At 40.6% G+C, this 15,902-nt stretch overlaps 1 protein-coding gene across 2 annotated transcripts; it reads left to right on the forward strand.

Annotated features, from left to right (window-relative positions):
• The first annotated feature begins 7,010 nt into the window (after window positions 1-7,010).
• On the forward strand, window positions 7,011-15,198 carry LOC102713736 (elongator complex protein 5-like). 2 transcript variants are annotated; one of them, XR_001549992.2, is made up of 10 exons: window positions 7,011-7,302; window positions 7,398-7,490; window positions 7,806-7,981; window positions 8,052-8,098; window positions 8,834-8,903; window positions 9,070-9,296; window positions 9,388-9,477; window positions 9,583-9,658; window positions 9,787-10,065; window positions 14,483-15,198. XR_001549992.2 is itself a non-coding variant. In XM_006653195.3 (9 exons), exons 1-9 carry the CDS (start codon window positions 7,133-7,135, stop codon window positions 9,984-9,986), a joined length of 1,149 nt encoding a protein of 382 aa, XP_006653258.1. In that variant the 5' UTR covers window positions 7,011-7,132; the 3' UTR covers window positions 9,987-10,461. The 2 variants fall into 2 exon arrangements, 1 of the variants encoding a protein (XP_006653258.1); XM_006653195.3 differs by lacking the exon at window positions 14,483-15,198 and having other exon boundaries at window positions 9,787-10,461.
• Window positions 15,199-15,902: the final 704 nt, after the last annotated feature.

The following is a 15,902-nucleotide window of genomic DNA, read 5'->3' on the forward strand; positions in this document are numbered from 1 at the left end:
TATAGGATTTATTTAGTATAAATTTTATATGTGGTAATGTACTGAGATAAGTGCACGTCTGTTGGATATCCTAGAAAGTACAATTAAGAACATACAATACCAAACTCCCCTCGCACCTCTTGCCCCAATTCCGATCTCACCTAACTTGGCATGATCGATGGAAGGCCTTTGGTGACATCACATCACCACCAGAGAAAGTCTCAACGCCCCATAAAGAAGTCATTGACGAGTCCTTTAAGCTACATCTCACTTCCTCCTCTCCCATGGTTGGAGGTTGAAGACAACATCCATGTTATTGCAGGGGCGGATCCAACATACCCCACTAATGTTATTGGAGCCCCCACGAAGACCCCCTAAAATTTTATAGCAAAGATTAGTAGAAACGGAGGTTGAAACTCTATCTAATTTGTTCATACCCTCCTAATCTCGTTGACTGGATCCGCCAATTATTGGGTTGATTGCCAGGGAGCAAGCAACCGAGATTTGGGGAAATCAAAGTCACCTGACTGATATCAAAACTGATGTAATAATTATCTTTTTTTCATGGAAAGAGAAGTTAATGATTAGTTTTTAATGAAATGAAAGGAGAAGTTGATGATTAGTTTTTAACGAATTGCTTCTAGTTTTGTTGGTATACCATTTTTGCTGTACAATGGCAAGATGTGACATCAATCGTTGTATATGATGGGCTTGTTTTTGGGAGAGTTTACAACTTAGACTCTTCTGTGGTCCATTCCTTTAGTGCAATTACTACCATATGACACTTTAAGACAGACACGATGTGCAAAGAAAAGCCATGCATTTTTGGAGCTGTACGCTCCGTTGATAGCATCACGCGTTCATTGGCAAGCCTCAATTTGTCTATGTGAAAACTGTTGTAATTTTTTTTAAATCTCCTTTTCGGATTTGACCACTAAAAGAGATTTGTCAGAAAATGAGTCCCTGGTTAACATGCAGCTCACTGGACGACATGGCCTAATTATTTAATTAACCTGAGCCAAAATCTAGCCAGAGCAATTTTATAATCTAGAGAAGCACATATGCATATATCCCTGTGGTCCTATGAAAAATATAAAAAACACATGCTAAAACTTGTATGATTAGGATACAAGTTTAAATGATGAGCAATTTTACTATGCTTTAGAAGGTACCACTGTTTTCTAGGTAAAACTTGGTATCAAATTTTATATAGAAAATAGTGTTACCTCATTGTACCTGCTCAAGGCTAGGAAAAATGCTCTTAAATGATTGACACGTAGAAAAACCAGGCGATCTACCGGAAAAAGAAAAAAAAAAGATTGATTTCCTTACAAACTTTGAATTGTTGATAATTGCCTTCGGGAGCTCCTTAAGAATTAGAACATTAAAACCCTTGCATGAATTTTTACGCGAAATATATTGTTTTACGTTAGGACGAAATATACTATTTTATATATGATGTGGTAATTAAATATTTTGTGTTTCAAAGGAGCCATATTATTTGTTTCCTCACAAGAACTAACTTTAATGATAATTTTCTTATGAAGTTATTAATTTGAAGTTAGCGTATTTCTAACCATGTAAAATACTGGCACCTATGTACGTACAATGGTAATGATGATGGACACGCTTTTGGGCGGTTTTGTCACTCACAGGCTCTTTTGCAGACCATACGTTTGTGTAAATTAATTATGGCACTTAGAATAGCCACAATGGAGAGCACTGTTCAGTGACAGGGGCTTATACTGGACTGGAGCTGTGCTCGTTCGGTTTGCATGCCTCAAAATTTTAAAATTTTGAAAATTATCTCCTTTGAAGTTGGTCCCTGACAGAAATTATTCAAGAATAATTTCTTTGTCAGGTCCCTGTTCATAACAAACCGACTCGATGGGATTAGGGGGTTCTTTGGCAAACGGAAAATAATTTCTGAATAAAGCATGTTCTTCTTGATCTATGTTAAGGCTAGAAAATAAACCATGATGATAAAAAACTCAAATAGACCAAAATCGATTTTAAATTTAAGGTTAAAAGTTTAAATTTTGGCTTATAAGCATAATTACATGTAAAAAGAGGAGGCTACGTGACTAGCTAGGCTTGCTTGCTAGGCCATAGTTGGGGGATTTTTTTCTAAAATCTTTTGTATATCAATGGAAAATTGGAAAATACTATTAGTTAACAAAACAATTAAGAACAGCCTGTCTACCGTTTGGTATTGAAAACTCATGTTTCCAAGTAGAAAGTGAGAGATTTTGAAGAAGTCTGGATATTCGAGTGTCATGTTTTGTGATTCGTGTTGAAGGTTCGTATATGATTTTGAAGTTGCAACATAGATTTGAGTTCATAGTTTCCGCAACTAAGAGTTTTTTGATAGTTTCAAAATGGTGGCCTCGGACATCCTACATTTAGTATTACCAAAATGATTAAAGTGGGAATGGGATGCGATTTTTATATAGATAAAGCTGGATATTGTAGCTAGCACAAATTTAGGTATATTTAGAAAGATGTCCCGTTCTCGAAACAGTGGGTTCTTTTTGTCTGAAGATCTTGACAAGCTGATTTAACTCCTACATAATCTAGCTATATGCCCTATAACAATGACTATGAAAGTCACTTAGGCGGCGCTTGACACCCCCTCCTATTTATATATAAAGATTCTCTCGTTTTTTACACGTATGCTTCTAGAACTATTAAACGGTGTTTGTTTTATGAAAATTTTCTATAGAAAAGTTTCTTTAAAAATCATGTTAATCTATTTTTTTAATTTTTTATAGTTAATAATTAATTATTCATGTACTAATCTATTATCATGTTTTCCATACCAGATAAGCTATCTTATACCGAATGCGGGCCTCGGAGGATTGAGCGGATCCTGATGGTCACTGATGATAACTTGGTGGCGGTGCCATCAAATCTATATTTTTGTGGTGCTTGATAGGGCTTGCCGAGCTGAATATGCTTGGATAGAAAAAAAAAACAGCTATATGTGTGCTTGGTTCATAGACAAAGTTGATTGCAAAAACTTATCATAATCCTCACTACTAATAACAGATTAACTGATTATACATAAAATATACTTCTGGTAATTAACATATGTTAAAAATGCCGCTAATGTGTACATGTGTACTTAAAAATATCAGATACTATTTGTTTAAATGTGAGGTTTCTTAAAATGTTAAGTATCATAACATAAGATTTTTTAAAGCAAATTACTATATAAGAGATTTTTACATTTCGCATATCTCTACACCTGGGTTTCGTGAAATTTACTTTATTTTCTTTAATGGGACAAGGGAGATAGGATGCAGGAGCCAGCTGAGCTGAAAATGAATGAACCGGAAGGGTGGTGGGAAGAAGGAACGAGAAGGTGAAATAGCAGGGACGATTATGCACGATGGGTCGTATGGGCACTCATGGAATGGGCCTCTGAGCCCATCGTATTACCCATTTTCCTTTAATTTTCCTTTCTTTTGTTGAAATTTTAGGTAAAAATCATAATATTATAGTTACTCCCTCTGTTTTATATTGTCCTTTTTAGATTCATCCACTGATTAATGCATATGATTTGTCTAGATTCATAGCATCTATATGAATTTAGAAAATATCATAAAAACTTATATTTTGGAATAAATGGAGTATATTCCAACAAGTGATATTCAATGGTGGCGATGAGGTTCGACCTAGAAGCTGAATCACTTTGCCGCTGACGACATTAGGCAGAAGCAGGAAGCTAAGGCTGTTAGCTTGGTCTATTCTATTATGAATTTTTAATGTGGAGACACAATTTGGTTGTAGTTAATTGGAATACCTCAGAAATGGAAGGAGATATTCACTCCAATTTTATGTTTGACACCATTTACTTTTACATTTATATTTGGCCATTCATTTTATTAAAAAACTATGTACCCCCATTTTACAATGTAAGACCTTCTAGCCTTGTCTAGATTCATATGGATGCTAATGAATCTAGACATATATATTATATACATTCATCAGTTAATGAATTTAGGCAATACTAGAAAGTCTTACAATATGAAACGGAGGTAGTAATTATTATTTATTTTGTTATGATTTTTTTTATCATTACATAAATTTTAAGCATGACTTATAATTTTTTATATTTGCACAAAACAATTTGAATAAGATGAGTGGTTAAACAAATGTTTAAAAATTAACTACGTCAAACATTAAAAATCAGAGAGAGTACAATGATGAAAAGGTGGTAATGTTATTGGGATCTTTAGATTTGGGTAATATATTTATTTTTAGGTTCGTTTTATAAAAACCCTCCTTACTATTAGCTTCCATTGGAACATAATCTAAAAAAAATAGCTTTTCTTATAATAAAAAGTTTAAAATTAGCTTCGATTGTTTACAGGATAATTCAGAGGATTGGAAGTTGATTCAATTATATTCGATGATGATCATACCTTTTTTCTTGAGAACTAATAGTTTTTATAAACATAAAGGAGTTTTTACAGCATAGTACATGAGATATTTTGAACCCCGGGAAGTCGGAGTGCAGCATATATGCGTCAAATTGTGACACTCCCTTCTTGTTGGCACCTCACACCTGAGATGGCTTTCTTCTAGATTCTCTGGACAATTGATTTGCAACTCAGTTTAGCCTTCTTGGCATCCATGTAACGTTGATCAACTATTCCTTCATAAATTGTTTAAATTTGAAGAGAGAAGCAGTCTTAAGCCTCCATGCCCCGGGTAATACACAGAGTCTTTGTCGATGGTCTCAACGAGAGTGGAGTTGAGACTACGATTGCATTGCCTATTTGCAACGCTCAGGTCATGAAAATTACTGCTAGCCCCACCTGCAAAGGAGATGACCAATCTGCACTACATGCTTGAATGTGAAGAAACTTGTGGTTGATTGGGCCATGGATGAAGATAACTATTCTAGGCTATGTTCGGTAGTGGTGTAAGAGCAAGTACAATAGCAGGCTATAAGCTAGCTATAAACATATTTTAAAGAGATAAGAGGAGAGAGAGAAGAGAGGTGTACTATTAATTTGTAGCCAGCTGCACATGGACTTCAAGACAAAATATGTGTATGACATGTGGGATCATGTATTGATGTTTTGTAAGTAACTATTGTATGAATTGACTATTAGATTGGCTATAAATGAATTGGAGCTAGTAGTTGGCTATACTATTGAACTTGCTCTAAGTTAGCCACACAGAAAATGTAGTAATAAATTAATACATGATTAATTATTAATTATTAAAAAATAGAAAGGATTAATTTGATTTTTAATGCAACTTTTGAATAGAAAATATTTACAAAAAATACACCGTTTAGCCATTCGAAAAACATGCACGTGGAAAAAGAGAGAATCTGGCTAACTTACCGTGACAGAACGAACGCAACCCTAGTTAGGTTATCTTTCCTAGAGGCATCTACTTAGCATCTTGTTCCTGCTGGCAACCTAAAATTGAGTTGATTGCCTATATTGTTTTGTTGGTTGCAAGTGGCCTGCCTCTCCTCCCCCATGTTCCACCACCTCTTGCTCCTCCTGACAGGATGTGTTTATCATGGCCTTTGCAGCATTGAGCACTTGCTCAGGTTCCCACCCTTTTGAGTTGAAGTCACAATCATTTTGCTCCTTCTAGATTTGCCAAAAAATCGGATCTTCTTATGCATTTGTTGTAGCTAAAATATAGGACATGATGTCCCTAATCTTTTATTCATATGTGAAAGCATCAATTTTGGATACTAAACTAGACAAGTTTACTAAAGTTACACTTAAAGAAGAGATGAATTTCTTTTTTCAGTTTATTGACATCTTGAGCAATAATCATAAATAGTTGGAGTTTTACGGTTAAGAGTGGTTAAGGTTGGGAAAACACATATGAGAAGTCTTTCAGCAAAAGTTTTGATTTGTGGAATATACCTTTTTGACCGTGCCAATGTTACTAGCGACGACATTGAATATGATGACGCCAATATCGTTGGCGTCGTCCTCCAAACGATACACATGCTATTAGGTTATGTTCACGTGGCCAAAGGACAACGCCAACCATATTAACATTGTCCTATTTAATGTCGGCGTCAGTAACGTTGACATGGTAAAAAAAATTCATTCGTATAATAAGTTTCTAGTGTTCTATTTATAAAATAAGTTTTTTTTAAAAAGCCAAAATATCAAAATTGCAGAGTATTTACTTTGTTCTGATTTAGATGCTTCGTTTTTTAGATCTATTTGTAGGCACTTTTTTGTCGTGCAAATTCTAGATGATGTGAATTTCTAGCACAATCTACATCTTCTTGTCATGTGATTTGTACCTGCAAAATAATCCGAGCTGCTTGGTCAGCAACGATTAGCCTTTCCTGGGGTACATCCCAGTTGTTGCTTTCATCCGATAACTCAATTCTTGCTAGCAATTGCGTTTACATTTCCAATGGGGTTAGGTGTTCATGAATTGTGTGCAGACGTTGCACCAAGCTTGATTCTATATTGAGACTACTTCTTTTGCTAGCTGCGATGCGACTGTTCCTTAATCTTGAGGAGAAAATTAACAATATATCACGACTTTCATAAAATATCACCTTTATAATACTGTTATAAAAACGACTTTCCAGTATTTGGTGGTGTATTTCTATTTTTTTTTGTCATTCAGATTCATAAAATATCAAAACTACCCTAGTCTATTCAGAATCTGAGTCTTTTAGCCCTATGCCACTAAAAAAATTGACGGTGACCTGCGTGTGTGACAGAAAAATTTATAGACACCTTTATACCATCACACAAACTTTTTTTTACCTATTTGCCATTCCATTCGCATTCTGTTAGAAAATAACGTCTGACATATGGGACCCACGCATGAAAATGACCTCCTACTACTGCCTGGCTCCCCCGTGCGCCCGGATCCTCCTCCCCCCTCCCGTGCGCCGCCTCCACCGGGCGCAGCGCCGCCGCCTCCCCCGGCCTCCGCCCCCACCGCCGCCGCCTCCCCCGGCCGCAGTCGCCTCCCCCCGCCGCCGCGGCCTCCTCCTGCCGCTGCCGTCTTCTCTTCTCCCCCGGCTCGCCGCCGCTGCCCCCCGCCGTGGGGGCTGTTGGGCACGACCCTGACCACGGCGCCATCCGGCGACAGCCGTCATCCTTCCGGTGCCTGGTCGACAGCCGGCGAGGTTGTTGTTCCGATGTCGGAGGCGGTTGCGAGGTGCCTCCGGGACGGGCGCCTCGACGGAGAGCACGCTCCGGCGCTGGCCGTGGGGAGTACTCTCCGGTGCAGCCCGCTCGCCGCTCGCGCCATGCTCCACCTCGCGGCCGCCGTCGCCTCCCACGCTGCCGCAGGGAAGGCGCAGGCGAGGTATCGTTGTTGGCCTCTTCACTGTTTTCCGCTTTAGATCGGCCTGGTACGGGCGATGACATGAGTTGGTTTGATTGCGATTTGTTGCGGCGCAGGGGATTGGTGATCGTGGCGTTTGATCGGAGCCCGGAGGTGTATCTCGACTTTATGCGGCGCCGCGGCCTTGACCAAAATGCTTTGAATCGATGGTAATGATCTTAAGCAGCTCTTTTTAGAAAAGAATTTAGAGCTTACAGAACCTAAATTTGACTAGAACTGGCACTTGATCTTAACTGCAAAACCAGGGTCATATTTGAAATATCTTCATAATGACTGAACCCACTATGCAAGTAATTACCAAAAATGATGATACATCCTTTCTGGCAAATATAAAGGTAGCTCACAGTCACCTGTATGAGAGGCTTGAGCCAACATTATTCACTCACATTGTAAACATGACTTGTTGATGGTAGAATCTACGTGAGTTCTAGTAAGTTGTAGAATATTTTACATTGTTCCAACAGTGTTCACATACTGGATTGCTATTCGGACCCAATTGGATGGAAGGAGAAGATTAGAAGTCAGCAGCAACATGAAAGTAGTGTGGATCTGTGCGCAACGAACAAAGCGAACGTCATAGTTTTCAGAAATGTGAAGGACGTTGATAAATTGCTATGCTCCAGTATTGATCTTGGAAGAGGTAGAAGTTTTTGACTTATTACTTGTCTCTTTTGTGATCGTGAAGCTTATGCTGTTGCTATGAATATCAGGGTTTGAAGGAACGGGGAAAATCTGTTTTTCAATTGCTGTTGATTCGGTAAGTACCTTCTTGGAAACTTCTCTATCTTTTAGATTTCACTTGGATGCTGCATTTTCCACAACAATCACTTCTTTTCGTATACATGTTACTTTTATAATTTTATAGTAGTTTGTGCTGTCAATGTTTAAGGTCCTGTTTTGATTTGGTTGCTGTGGCTGGTGAGTTGTCATGTACTACTGGTTATAAATGCCCATCTCAACAACAGAAAATTATTTATTGAACCTTATCTCGTTGAATAGAACGGATTCAATTTTGATTTGGATTTGCTTCATTTAGGTAGAAAGAATAAGTAAAAGCAAATGCCTTAATTTGACTTTGCAGGAAATGTGTTTTTTTCTTCAGTTTTTTCTTTCTTTTGGTATTAGAGTTGAAGAAATACGAGAATTCTGTATTGCTTAGATCTGGTAAATAAAATTAAGCTAACATTTTCCAGAAATAAAGTTCAGTGGTTTTTGTAGCCGTTGTTCAGGAGTCTGTCATTTCAGTACATTTGAATGATGTCCGAAACTATCAACCAAAGAACTATCTCACTTTTCATCCCATCTGTATAGCACCAAATATTTCATTCGCAAATTACAAATTTCCACCATTTGTGTCTTGCTATATGATAAATTGACAATGATCATTCTTTGAAGAAAAATCATTTTTACTTTAGTTTTAAGTTACTTGTACTTCCATGGTACTATTTAGTTCTTGTTGATGTTAACAGCAATATCATATGCGATATTTCAGATTAGCTCTATGTTAAGGCATGCTTCAGTGTCATCAATTTCAAGCTTCCTTAGTAATCTTCGAAGCCATGGTATTTATTTTCTTCCCTTCTATTTTGCCGTACAACCTTCATGGCAGTTCGAAGATGGAATTCAATGTCCATCATTTATATTGATGATATATTGCTAGTACATGATAGTGATGTGGCCTTGTTCACCTGATCCTGAAAAGTATAAACTTGCGTTCTCATATTGCAGATCAAATATCATCAATCTTCTGGCTTATACATTCAGACCTCCATGAACCAAAATTTTCGCGTGCTTTTGAATGTCTCACTACCATGGTTGCTTCATTAGAGCCAGCTGTGGTTGATTCCGTTCACGAGGAAGAAATTCCAGGGGATGTGTCTTTCCTCGAGGAAAATTATTCTAAAGCCAAGTTTTATGTACGCCTTAAACGACGGAATGGACGGGTGAAGCACCTTGTAAGGTTCTTGGTTGACTTCAATGTTCAAATTATTCTGAATTCCACATCACGATGCACATAAATAATTGATATTATACCTACCTTTCCAGTATGAGGAGTTGCATGTTGAGGGAAACGAGGTTAGATTTGTTTCTATGCCTTCTGTAAGTACAGAAGTGAACCAAAGTCTATTGCCTAAGGTTGGGCTATACAATTCTTCCTCAATTTAAATACTACTCAGTTTTCATCACCACCTAATCTAGTATTCTCAACATTTTTTGTGTTGTAATATGTGAATTTAACAGGTTCAGTTCAACCTTGAGCTATCAGAGAAGGAGCGCAGTGACAGGGCAAATGTTGTTCTTCCTTTTGAACATCAAGGTACTCTTACCTGAAGCTATCTACCAAGAGTTAGCAAATGTTTCAGCTATCTTTGTCACTTGCATTCTGATTGCATGAGCTGCATGAACGATATATCTTCAACTAAATTCTTAACATCCTAATCTCAGGAAAGGGTGAGCCTATCCGCATATATGATGGACGGCGATCTCTCCCAGAGGATCAAAGAGATCCCAATTTAACTGCATCTGCTCTCCTGGACGAAGTTCCAAAATCTGCCACTCCAAAGGGTGAAATTCATTACATTCGTGATTCTGATGATGAGCAACCTGACTCTGATGAAGACCCAGATGATGATTTGGATATTTGAGTTCTCGCATGGTTTGAGATCTTTACCTCAGCATGCAGAATGCCTGAAGCATTCGTAACACACAAGTTAACCTATAATCGTGAGTAGTTTTAGTATTTGTTACACATGTTAATTTTCTCTTATTTGTGCCGTTGTTAGTGTTTCTCTAACTAGTAGTCTAGTCCAATGACATTACTTCTTTTAGTGTAGATCGTGCTGCATACCTGTCTTGCACTGCAAATTGTATGCATCCAGTTATCCCCAAAATGTTTGAAATTGCTGGACCTAGGCAAACTGAGAAGAAACTATAGCGAAAGTAGCGTTTTTCCCCCTTATGAAAGGATGGTAGACAAGAATTGTTAGGAGAACTATGTATTGTCCTTGTTCTATCGTCACGGATCCTTACAAATTAAATGTAAACCCTATATCTACGTATCAAAAGGAATACCCAAAAAAAGGTTACTACAACAGTACATTCTTGTATAATAATTGAAAGGAAGTCAAGACAATGCAAAAAATTTAGGATATTCTAATTTAAGGGAACAATTGCTGGATCAGTGGGCTAGGGGGCCTTGATTTTGGCATCTGCCTTGGAATCGACGTCGACGGTCTGCACGTGGTGGTCCTTGAGCTTGTGATGCTTGACGGTGATGCTGTACTCGCCGTGGAAGAGCTCCGCCTCGAGGGCGCCCTTGGAGTCGGTCTTGCCGGAGTGGCCGACCTTCCATTCATGGAGGAGCTTGTCGATGGCGTCATCGACGGGGGGGAGGGGGGGGGGGGGTTCTTGAAGTTATTGTCGGTGAGGCATGACCTAGCAACCCTTGGCATGTCGCGCTGCCTAGAGCACGATGCCCTTGATGGTCGGGTGCGCGAAGCCCTCGCACATAACCTTCTCTAGGTGCTCCACCTGCTTAGGGGACTTGGTGACGTCTACCTCGGTGAGCCAGATAGGCACCTTGGCCTGTGCCAGCGTGTCGAGCAAGCCACACATGTGAGGGATGTTGGGCGTGGCGAAGTAGCTCTCGAGGCCAATGCTGTACTTGTGGCCGCCATTGCTGGGGTACTCGTGGATCTTGTTGAGCTTGGCCAGGTACTTAGTCAGTAGCGGCGTCGGGTCGTTGGGCTGCTCGATGGTGTTGAACTCGTTCATGAAGAGGATGGGCTTGCCGTCGAGCTTGGCCATGTCCTTGAAGATCTGCGCCAACGTGTCCTTGCCGAGCTTGCCCTTAAAGAAGCTGAAGTGGAGGTTCTCGTTGACGACGTCCCAGTGGATGACCATGCCTACGTAGCGGGTGACTAGGGCTGGGCAAATAGCTCGAGCTCGTGAGCTCGGCTCGGCTTGAATCCTAAATGAGTCGAGCTCGAGCCTATGTTTTAGCTCATTTATGAACCGAGTCGAGCCCGAGCTAGCTCGCGAGCAGCTCATGAGCTTAGTAGGCTCGATTTGAATAGATCGACTTCTGGCCCAAAACCAACAAAGTCCATCAATTTCTGGCCCATTCTTGTAAACTTCTAATTAGGGTTGTCTCGGTGTCTCCTGTAAGGCTGTAACTCTTGTTGTGCAGCTAGGGCGGCGGCACGACGTAGTACGGGTGCACGCCGTCGACACCAAGACTGCAGAATCTAGAGTCGCTGACGCTGCCCAATCCGAGAGTCGCCGACGCTAGAGACGCCGCGCCGCGCTAGACGCCCCACCTCTCCACCTACGCCAGCGCCGCCGCCAGGCCCTCCACGGCTCCACGTGCGCGGCTGTGCCTCGGCTGCCGCCCCGCCACCTGCACCTGCACCGCCGTCTGGCAAAGCTCATGAGTTGGCTCGAGCCTGACCACGAGGCGAGCCAAGCTTGATGTACAACTCGGTTGGAGTACCGAGCCAAGCCAAGCCTGGCATTTGGCGAGCTTCCACGAGCCGAGTTGAGGCTCACTTCCACCCCTTCAGGTGACCACGTTCGTGAGCCGCTTCGCCATGGCCTCCTTGAGTCGTGGCATGCTCAGCTTGCTCACCCACTCCATCTGCTCCGTCTGGTCGTCCCAGAACACATGCCCTCGTAGCGAGATGTTGTGCTTCTTGGCGAGCTCCACCATCTTGTCCACCACCCGATAGTCCTGGTTCCGGTGGAACTCAGTGCTATACCATTTCATCTTGTTCTCCAGCGTCGCGTACTGGAACCACGATGTGAACCACCTCTCATACTCCGACATGTCTAGGATCTCCTTCGTCATCTCGTTCCCCAGCAGGAACACCTTTGCCACCCGTTCCAACTTCACCTCCACCTCCGCTAGCACCTTCCCATCCGTGCCCTCCACTGTGATCTTCACCTTCATCTTCTCCTGCCATTTGTCATAACTGTTAATTCTTTAGCAACATATGATGCATCTGAGCTCGTTGCCATATGACCTTCTTGATGGACTCCGTGCGATGGTCCTTCCACTCGTCGAAGCTGAAGGGTTGCAGCGCCGCCTTCCGCCATCACATTCGCGGCCATGTTAGTCTGCATGCGAACGCAGTGTTCATGCCTCTTGTCTCACTTAAAACAGTTGTGCCGTGGGTGTATTGCGCATCCATCTGACTCGATCGTTCATGCGGTCGCGTAGCCGGTTACCTCGAAGATGTCACCGTTGCCGGCGGCATAGGAGGTGGCACCGCCCTTGAGCATGGTCCAGCAGTTGCACTGCGTCACGATCATGTCGGCGGTGTTGAACTTTCCATCGGGTGTCACTAGGATGGCCTTGACGTTGCTGGCCGCTTTGATGAATGGCCTTTGTCTCCGTGGGAAGCTAGATAAAGCATTGAAACTCTTTTGAATCATGGGTAGAGAAATGGAAGAAGGTTGATGTTATCACTTACAATACCCTAATTCAATCTATGTGCAAAGATGGAGATGTTGATACTGCTTTGCGCTTCTTTGCTGACATGGAGGTCAGAGGATTGCAGCCTGATGCATTTACTTATAATGTTGTGTTATCTGCACTGTCTGAGGCAGGAAGATCAGAAGAAGCTCAGAATATGCTACATAAGTTAGTTGATAGTGGAAAATTATCTCAAAGTTTTGCTTCTCCTGTGTTGAAGCCATCTTCTGTGGATGAAACAGATGTTGGGAAGGAACATGAGGGTAAACTTGAGGAAGAATCCAGTGGTAAGGCACAAGATAATGTTGTGGAGACATACACTGAATGCCTAAATGAACTATTGAAAGAAGCTAAGACTGTTTTAGATGAGATGCTGGAAAAGGGGATGTCTGTTGACAGTTCAACATATATAACTTTGATCAGTTGATGGAAGGGCTTATCAAGAGACAGAGAAGGCAAACCCATGCTGCTGTGCAATCCCCACTATAGATTTTTTGCTGCCCTGGGATGTGGGCATGTGGCATCATTAGGCTTTAGTCATAATTCTGGAAAACCAAGTGCTTGGCTACAACGATGAGCACCATGAACAAAAAAAAAAGAAGTCGGTATGTCCGTTACTTTCAACAGTCCAAAGTAAATGCATTTTTTTAACAGCAAGCTATGTTTAATGTAAAAAAGGATACCTGCAGTGATTTGCATCCTTTTTGCTCCCAAGTAAAATAGTGTAGCTTCTAAATTTCTTCCAACGTAATATAGTGGAGCTTCTACAGAAAAATATAAAATTATGGGGAAGTTCTTGACCATAACCTATTAAATTCTACCTACCACCCATCTTCAGCAGATAAAGTTGAAAATTATTGATGACTATACTTAGTAAAACAGAGTATCTTCTGCGATATTGCAAAGTACATCTTGACAATATGGTCCATCTTCAACTGATGTATATGTTTTAATCGACCTTGTAAAACATAATTTTGCATGATCAAGCACTTCTCTGCTTGAAATTTCCATTGCCTTTGCCTGTCGCATGTGCTTGTGTGATTCCATCAGCATGGTTGGGACTTCCATTAGTTTTAACGAGGTATATATTGGGTATTCATCTTTGGTTCATAGTAATGTAAGTTGGGCATTCATGATATCCAACGGATGATAGTTACTTTTGCAGTTGAAATACGAAAGTTAATTCCATCTATTAGCTATTGATGAGGTGATGAACCACAAATTCTTATTTGTGCTACAGTGTAATTCTTTTGTTCTTTTTTTGGAAGAAAAAACTATAGGTTCTTGCATGATGATGTGTTTTTTCTATTCAATTGTGTTTATTTAAAAATGTTTAAAGTGTTTTTTTTCCTTTCCCACTAGTGATGTTTTGCATTGTCTAAATGATATGTACCATGAATGTCTATACACACACATATAAAGTATGCCTGAAAAAATGTTAACACTTATGTAAATGAATTATTTTGAAGTTGTTCATACCATAATTTATGATGTACTTAAAATATATTTGGATTGTTTGGGTGTTTTTAATATTTTTCTTCTACATTTAGGTTTTATACACTGTCGCTCCTGAATGTTTTTTTTTTGTTATTTTACATGTTGACTTATTTTCTCATAAACAGTGTTAAGACTGAATCTCATGTTGCTGCAATTATTCTTGTTGATTAGGGAAGCAATGCGGTGATATGAATGAACTACGAACTAAGAAGCTTCGAACTGTTCTTTCCATTGCATATTGCCAAATCCGGAGTATTTTTATTTGCCATTGATCAATTATCGAATGAAGAGAATACATATGAACATGCTAGTACGTACCAGGAGCGAATTCTGAACTCGTCTGTTGTCGGCACAAGATTTATATGGGTCGCATTCTTCGTTCTTAAAATTTTCTTTGAATGATCTGTACAAGTATATGATTGCCAAGTAAAAGAAGGCTGGAATGGCAACAAATGGAAGAGGGAATTACACTCCTTTTTTCGCTCATCAAGGAACAGACAGCAACACGATGGGTTCAGTTTCTTCAATGGTGCTATCTCCTACCAACTCACCATGAGAGTTTTTGACCGTTTGTATACCCAGGCATTTCGATGCTGAATCACGAGAGAGCATCAGGGAAAACCAAGCCCCCAGCTGAACCTGACCCAGAGATTCACATGACAATCGACGAAGTACATTCGATTGCAAGTATTTTGGGCCGTGCACAGGCAAGGAAAGCTTGTGGGTCTCTACTTGGACCTTTGTGTACACCACACAGACAGCCATGGATGACACATTACTCCTACTTTCTGTTGCCAACACAAGCATATGGCCCTGTTTAGTATCTAAATTTTTTTTCCCAAAACCATCGCATCGAATCTTTAGATATCTAAATAGAGCATTAAATATAGATGAAATAAAAAACTAATTACACATTTATGTGAGAAATCGTGAGATGAATCTTTTGAGCTTGATTAGTCAATGATTAGCCAGAAGTACTGCAGTAACCCACATGTGCTAATAATGGATTAATTAGGCCTAAAAGATTCGTCTCGCAGTTTCCAGGCGAACTATGAAATTTGTTTTTTATTCGTCCAAAAACTCCTTTCAATATCCGGTCAAACGTTCGATATGACTAGCAAAAAAAAATATTTTGCCAACTAAACACCCCCATAGTTTCCTATTATTCTATAGCCAGCCAAGGACACTCGACTCTATAAACCATTCACCCATAGAGAAATTGGACATTATGCCACTTTTAAAAGTGGCGTCCGCCAAAATGCCACTTCGCATATTGACACATTTAAAATGCCACTCGCAAGCGTTTCCCCACATTTTTTTTGCTATTTTGGAGAATCTGGCCAAATTAATTGGGTTTACCGACGCGGTGAGACGAAAATACCCTAGGCAAGTTCGTCTTCTCCAAATTTCTCCCCCCAACGGTCTCTCCCCCCCTGCCATGACCGCCTCCCTAGCCATCGCTCCACGCCCCCACCGCCCTAGGAGCAGCGCTGCCCCACACCCGCCCTCTCTCGGCCGGCGGCCGCCCACCATCGACAGCAAGGATGACGAGGGGGGGAGGCAGTAGGGGGCCGAGGATGACGAGGGGAGG

This window comes from Oryza brachyantha, chromosome 4, assembly GCF_000231095.2.
Source record: "Oryza brachyantha chromosome 4, ObraRS2, whole genome shotgun sequence".
NCBI lineage: Eukaryota > Viridiplantae > Streptophyta > Magnoliopsida > Poales > Poaceae > Oryza > Oryza brachyantha.

Bases quoted from the DNA above. Each gene is read 5' to 3' on its own strand.
- LOC102713736 (XM_006653195.3), top strand. From the start codon at position 7,133: ATGTCGGAGGCGGTTGCGAGGTGCCTCCGGGACGGGCGCCTCGACGGA. The intron at 7,982-8,051 runs GTAGAAGTTTTT...TATGAATATCAG, and splicing joins CAGTATTGATCTTGGAAGAG to GGTTTGAAGGAACGGGGAAA. The intron at 8,904-9,069 runs GTATTTATTTTC...CTCATATTGCAG, and splicing joins TAGTAATCTTCGAAGCCATG to ATCAAATATCATCAATCTTC.